At 35.1% G+C, this 7,807-nt stretch overlaps 1 protein-coding gene across 1 annotated transcript; it reads left to right on the plus strand.

The window, feature by feature from the left end:
* The first annotated feature begins 1,829 nt into the window (after window positions 1-1,829).
* LOC113114605 (olfactory receptor 1D2-like) lies at window positions 1,830-6,584 on the plus strand. The gene is made up of 2 exons (XM_026281479.1): window positions 1,830-1,835; window positions 5,640-6,584. Exons 1-2 carry the CDS (start codon window positions 1,830-1,832, stop codon window positions 6,582-6,584), a joined length of 951 nt encoding a protein of 316 aa, XP_026137264.1.
* The last annotated feature ends 1,223 nt before the right edge of the window (window positions 6,585-7,807 follow it).

Below are 7,807 nucleotides of genomic sequence, written 5' to 3' on the forward strand. Positions count from 1 at the left end.
AAACAAACTTTAAAAGTAAAAAGTTACAAGCCAAGATCCCAACTAAAGCAAACAATGACCACTATAATGGTGATACACAAATTGTAATTTTCTCGTTTGGTGATTCTGCTTGTTAACATCAGGTGTCTTCAATAATTGTCAATCATAACTCATTTAACTTCTTAATTATCTCATTAACGTCAACTCTGCTTCAGTGTTACTTTTAACACTGCTTCAGTGTTTATATGAGTCCACACTCAGAGTGTTAAATTAACACTGGGGAGTGTTAAATTAACACTGGGGATTTTGATGTGTTGTGAAAAAGTGATAAAGTGGCTTTTTGTTCCAACTTGTGAATTTGACAAGTCAAGGTTTTAATGGCAATCTAAGTAACATAAATGTAGTGTTTCAGGGTTACAATGCTCTTTCCACTAAATACATAAGGTGATAAAGGGAACATGTCAGACAGCTCTGCAGGCTCTAGCACTTTCACAGTGTCTGTTTTCTCAAGAACATAGCTCCTGAGATGCTCAACTGACCATGCAATCATGGATTTCAGAATGAATACAAGAGTGCCTTTAACAACAACTATTTGGATCAACTCTCCAAAATCCGTCAGACCACCTGTCGAGACATTAGCCAAAACCATTCCGATTACATACTTTGTGCCCCTGTAACACACTGTATTGGCTATCTGAATACGTCTTTCATCAGGGAATTTAGCTTGCAGTGCTTTCTGGATGTTTTCTCTGAGCACAGTAACATCTACAGTAGCCAGATTTGTCGAATATAAGATGGGTTTTACAACACTAGTATCATGATGGTTACATGCAATCATCAGCTGATGCTTCATGGAAAGTGAAAGCAGAATATTTCGAAAGGTTTGTGTGTGCCTGACAACACGCTTAAAAAGCTGTGTTTGGCTTCAAACCGCATAGTCCACAGTAACAATGGTGGACCATAGGCTCTGATCAACTCAGGATAATGTTCCAGGAAATGGTGTTTGGGTATTAGTTTTTCCTCTGGGAAAATCTGGAGCAATCTGTGTTTGTGTTCAGAGATTCTACTGTCCAGGTAGCAAATCGTCTCCTCTGTGTGAACGTGGCTCACAACTAGCTCAACTATGTCTTTGGGCACTAGAAGTACTTCCCATGTTGGATCACCCTGAGGGATTTTTAATCCAATGAGGATGAAATCTCAACAAAGACCAATTCTCATGTGCATTCCCTCCAACACTTTTCTTTGTTGCAAAATTCAGAGGGACCTGCTGTGGAGAATCAGTCTTGTCTTACCATTTGTACGGAAACAGTTGAATGGCTTTGTTGAGCTCATCAAGAGTAAAGTATTTATTTTTGATAAATACTTGAAGAAAGAGATCCAGTTCTCGGGGGACTATACCCTCAAACAAATCATGCATCACATCAGGAGGGTATCCTGATAAAACGTTGAAATACTTTAGATTCTCCGTAAGTGGACAATGCCTCTTGACTCCATAGGCATGAGTCAAGTCAGTATTCTCCTGCACAGCCTGGATATGCATTTCATGCTGTTCTTTAGTTCTGAGAGGAAATGCCCCTGTTCTGACTTCTTCTAACTGAAACTTTGACTTGTCACCCAGACAAAATCTGCAAATGTAAGAACTGGAGAAATTTTCAACAAATCCCCCCAAGGAATGTGCCCCAAGATTATCTGCCACGACACAAAACACTGTTCCTTTGACTATTTTGCCTATTGCTGGAACATACAGGCCCTCCTCCTCCAAGCTCACAAGATCCTTGAGCAGTGGCTCAAGTACAGTACTATAACCAAATCTCTTAACATCATCAGCTTTGCAGAGAATTGCTAAGAAGATGGAGGTCAGTGAAGATCTGAGCAGTGCAGGAACATCAGCTAACACCCAGTACACAGCTGTCACTTTGTGTTTCTTTCTTGATGTTCCCAGAGGATTGCATATCTCAAAGTAATCGACATAGAGAATAATAGCAATCGTAGGATCTCCTGCAGAAAACAACTCATTTGTTTTGTAGTAAATGCCATCAGAAAATGCCCTGTACTGAGTTTAATGGTACTTTGAGCTTCTCTGTTTTGTAAGATTAAATCCCTGATCTCTTTCTGACTCAAAACCTGAAGCAATGACTTCAGAATGGGGACATACTGGAAGCTTCTATTTTCTTCCTTATCCAGTACATACTCCACTGGTTCCACCACATCAAACTGCTCTATATAATAAGACCTTCTCTTGTAGGCAGAAGAAAGGGGACCACTGCTACTCTGGGCAGAGGTAAAAGGATTTGCATTACACAGCTCTGTCACCATGTCTGACACAACCGATTCATCAATCTCACAATTATGTTTCCTCAAGCAGGACTGTAAAATGCGTTTGATGATGGGTCCTGATGCTGAATGAGATATGAAATTTAACTCCTCAACAACCTCATCAATACACCTGTTAGATACATTAAAAGTGCTCTCAAGTTTTAGGAACAACAAAGCCAACATTTTTTCAATGTGGTTTGGCAGAACTCTCACATCATTATCATCATCTTGACCATCATCAGGCATCTCCCTACCTTGAATTTCCACATCACTGAGTTGATCTGTGTTGGTTGAACTTACAAACCTTTTTATTATGTCTTCCTTGAAGTCCATCAATGAGTGAGGAGTTTTCGGCTTCTGTGGGAAGCAAATGTACCATAAATAATAGTGCTGAAATTGCAGTTCTGAAATACACACATGACAGTCTCATGTTTTTTCAAATGCCGACCCAGGTGTTCAAATAATTCTCTTTCCGTGGAGATTGTCTTGGCATTGCAACAAGGAAAAGTAAAAGAGATACTTTCTGCAGATCTGAATCTTTCCTGAGTTTCCCTAGAGTGATGTCTTGATAAATGTGATCTAAGGCTACCCCATGTTCTGAAAGAACAAAAACAGTCTTGATAAAGGCATGGCAGTGGTTGCCCACCATTACCATGGTATAGCCTGTAATGTTTTAGCATTGCTATTTGTGTTTTGGTTTCAAATTTACACATTTTACACCCAAAACCCATTTTTAGGTATGGGCCTACTTAAAAAAAAAAATACTGATCAGCCTAGAATGTCATAGTACATTTGCATTAACTGTTCATGCAAATCTCAGCAACCAGTAGATATTCGTAATTGATGTCAGAAGATTCACTGAAATATAATTTAACAGTAATTTACTGTATGCCTTTAAGTGCAGGGAATTTTTGTTTAGGTTGCATAACAGCAGTGACCAAAATGCAGAATATCTCTTTCTGCAGGTTGTACTAACATGAAAACACACTATATAAATAAGCAAAAAAAAAAAAAAAAAAAAAAAAAAAAACCTGCCTCTAGTATCTTTTTTACAGAGATCAGAAGTCTGTTAATGTTGGTCAAACAGCAAAAATTGAATGCTATCTGTGTGAATGACGACAGATTTTTAAAAATGTGTCTGTGCATTAAATTATTTTCCTATTTACAGCACAAATAAAACTCCCTTTCTGGCTGAGCATATTTTTAAATGAAACTGTTTTAAATTCTTATCCACTGCCATCAGTGTCAAATTACACTTCTAACATAAACTGTATTACCAGGTGTAGCTAAACCTAGTTAAATGGAGATAATTTTTTTGTAAATGAAATAAAACTTACTCACCTTGAAATGTCCTTTATGTCGTACTGGCCAGCCTAAAACATGTCTGAACTTGCTCCTTGCTCGTTAAGTGGGGGAGGAGTTTTGAAATCCTGAACTCAAATGGTGTGGAAAAATTAAGTTATCAAGCCTATTTCATTGGGTTGCTACAACGTAAATATTGTTTTAAACGAATCAACACATATATTTATGTTTAAATTGCATTCATTATTAAGTTGATGCAATTATCAACATTATTCTGTCATGACAGCTCATTAAAATAATGCTAGCAACTTAAAAGGTTTAATCAAATTAAAAATTTAGAATTTTTAATTTACAATAATGTATTAAATTATGTAGTGGTAACAGCTCCCTTGAATTTTTTTTTTAGAGTGTATACTGAATCTAAACGTTTATCTCCACAACGGTGACTTCAAATTGTATTATTTTCCATAAAAATTTACATCTAAACCTCTGCTGATTCTTAATAATACATTTTTAGACACATAAAATTCAAACTGGTTCGTAATGCAGTTGGTGATGCTGTTTGTGGAGATGATTAATCATCTGCTGAGATTTTGAGTGATTTAATGAGTGATTTAATATCTTTTATTTTAGATGACTTCTTTTAAGGCTGTGGTTAAAATCAGTAGTTCTTGTGTTTTTCTTTTTTTCTTCAGTTATTCTGCTCGTTAATATTAGGTGCTCATCACTTATGATCAATCAGCATTTAATTAATCACATAATTATCTCATGAACATTGCTTCATTGTTACTTTTAGGGGGGCTTTCACACTGGCAGTTTAGTGCGGAACGGGGCTCGGTTCGCATGAAAAATTGCTAATGTGAATGTTGTCATCGGACCCTGGTGCGCACTGGTTTACCGAACCCGAGATTATTTGGAGAAGATGGTCTGAGTTCAGTTGTTCTCAAACTGTGGCACAGTTTGTGTGAATGTGGTAGCAACACAGACTGTGGTGCGCACTTGGTAAGAAAGTAAAATATCCAGCACATGCGTAACATGTACACGTGTAACAGTGTCAATATCATCATTTCCTCAACACACAAAATCCATGAGTGGCAAGGAAACATTGATAACTGCTGGATTACACCAAGCAATGAACATTAACGCAGTTGTCGTTAACTATGCTGTGCATAATAGCACCGAAATAACAAAAAAGTTACAACTATGCTCAGTCGCGTTGTGTTCTCCATGCATTTTCCGTGTGTGTTTTTGATGACGTAAGGTGAGTGTAAACACACCTGTGTTCGATACAACTATTGGGTGTGAAAGCAGACCAACGCTGGGCAGCATCGGGAACAACCGCGCTCGTGCTCGGACTGCAGCAAACGAGCCCAGTGTAAAAGCTCCCTAACACTCTTTTAGAGTGGGACCATATACTGTATGCCCCGAGCAGTGTTAATTTAACACTCTGGCTTTTACTGTGTATTGTAAGCCAGTTAGTGAAGAAAGTGTGAGCTGACAACATAACAGAAACAGAAAATATTAAAATAGTATTAAATACATTTTGTAAATAATTGTATCAAATTTCACATTGTATGTAGTCTTGGAACTAATGTATTGGCAGAAATATCAATGACAAAAATTATTTAAATAGATAATTTATCTAAATCTACTTAGATGCATAGATGGAGTTATTTTGACATGAGAGAGAGAAAAAAAAGCCTTTGGAGAGCTTGTTAAAACTGTTTTCAGTTTTTGTAGTCATGGCAATTAGCATTAGCATGAGACCAATGTCCATACATAAACCAAATCAAATCAGTCCTTAACAAAATACTGCAGGAAACAAGCCTAGAGAGAACATGGTAAGTTTCCATGTAACAGAATTATAACTGTTAAAAGCAATGCATTCTTAAATTAGATGATGATTATTATTATTACATCTACATGATTCCTAGTTAAACACCTTGACCATTCAAGATAACACATCCTTCTATGTCTAATTAGTTTTCAAATAATTTAATAACAACAACATAAATCTACATAATAGGCTAATATTATTCCAGATTCAGCCACAACTGGAGAATGAGTCCAGTGTCCTAGTATTTACACTCTACGGTCTCAATGAAACAATGGAAAACAGATATGTGTTTTTTTCTTTAACTGCACTGTTTTTTCCCTTGATGGTCTTTTGTAATGTAACAGTCATTTTCACTATAATCTCATATAAGAAATTTCACGAGCCAATGTATCTGTTTATCTGCAATTTATGTGTAAATGGACTTTTTGGCACCGCTGGATTCTACCCTAAATTCATGTATGATTTGTTATCATATGATCATGTGATTTCTTATGTTGGATGTATGAATCAGATCTTTGTCATTTATTCATCTGCTTTATGTGACTTTTCAACATTAACAGTTATGGCATATGACAGGTATGTGGCAATATGCAGACCTTTGGGGTATCATTCAATAATGACTAGTCAGAGAGTTCTTCAGTGTATCCTTTTCTGCTGGCTGACTCCAATGTTGTGCATGGCTGTTGCAGTTATATTAGTTTCTAGACTCACTTTATGTGGCTCTACTGTTGAAAAGTTATACTGTGAGATTTGGGCAGTTGCAAAACTTTCATGTTTTTCTACAACATTAAATAATGTATTTGGGTACTTTCTTATTCTTACATACTTTGGACATGCAGTATTTATATTTTGCTCATACATTTACTTGATTAAAATGTGCAGGAAATCAATAGAGGGCAGAAAAAAATTCATACAAACATGTGTACCACATTTGCTCTCACTGATCAATGTGAGTACTGCATTGTTATTTGATGTACTGTACAGTCGTTATGGCTCAAAGAATTTGCCACAAGGTGTGCGTAATTTTATGGCCCTGGAATTCTTACTCATGCCACCAATTTTAAATCCGATTATTTACGGTGTAAATTTGAAAAAAGTACGACAGCAAGTTATTAGACTGTTTTTCAAAAAACAAGTGCAAATCTCTTAGTGAAGTTTTTATCAAGTCAAAACGTTTTATTATTTTGTATTCCAGAATGATTGTGACCATTTATTTTTGAGTAGATTAATTTCATGGACATTATTTATGGACAATAAGCCTTTTGATTTGACCATGTTTAAACTTGTTCTTAAATGAAGTAGGAGACCTATGGAAAAAAAACACAAAGGTGTTTGGAACAAGAAAAAAACAAAGTTGTTAATTTTGGGTGAAGTTTTCTTGCATTCAGGTGCACTCAGTCAATGTTAATATCACATAAAACAGCTCCGATTCAATTTATATTTGCTATTCTAAAAAAAAAAAAAAAAAAAACAGAAATGTGGGTCTATAAAAACTAAACTGCAATCCTTGGAAAAAAAAAAAAAAATCAGTATTACAATAGCATAATGCTCAATTCATGTGCTTTGTGTTGCATACAGCCATTTTCCTACTGACTACCATATTGTCAAGTAATTTGAGCATTGGCTATGAATATAACAATATATAATCATATATTCCTGAGAAAAGGATACAAATATGAGTGGTAAAGACACCAGTAACAGGGTAATGTTCCTAAAACAATGCCCCAATACCCTGTTACTAGATCTGAAGTGACAGGGTTTTTTTTTTATTTCTATATTGTCTGGGCAAGATACGTATATAGTGTCATAAGAAGGTAGTTTTACATACAAAATAAATTCATTAAAAAAAAAAGAATTATATATATATATATATATATATATATATATATATATATATATATAGACTAGTGAGGATCATTCATGTTTCTATTTAAATCTAGTGTTTTGCACATATTTTTAGATGCCCTGGGGTTGGGTTAAATGACAGAACAGGATCTCCAATCCTTCTTCTGAAGAGCTATCATCCTGCAGACTCCAGTTCCAACCAAGTGAAATATTATGAAGTTTCAATAACAATATACAATACTATACATTTCAAAAGCTTGATGTAAATAATATAAATGTAACAAATAAATGTAACTGTAACAAATGTAATGAACAATGCTGTTCTTTCAATTTATCCCCCCTAAAAAAATATTCAGAGCTCTTTTCAAAATTAATAATAATATACTACTAATGATGATAATAATAACAATAAATGTTTTTTTTTTTTTTTTTTTTTTTTTTTTAGAAAATAAGATTTGTTAAAAGGATTTCTGAAGGATTGTGTGACTGGAGAAATGATGCAAAAAATTTTGTTTGAAAGTCAGCTTT

Source organism: Carassius auratus, chromosome 15, assembly GCF_003368295.1.
Source record: "Carassius auratus strain Wakin chromosome 15, ASM336829v1, whole genome shotgun sequence".
NCBI lineage: Eukaryota > Metazoa > Chordata > Actinopteri > Cypriniformes > Cyprinidae > Carassius > Carassius auratus.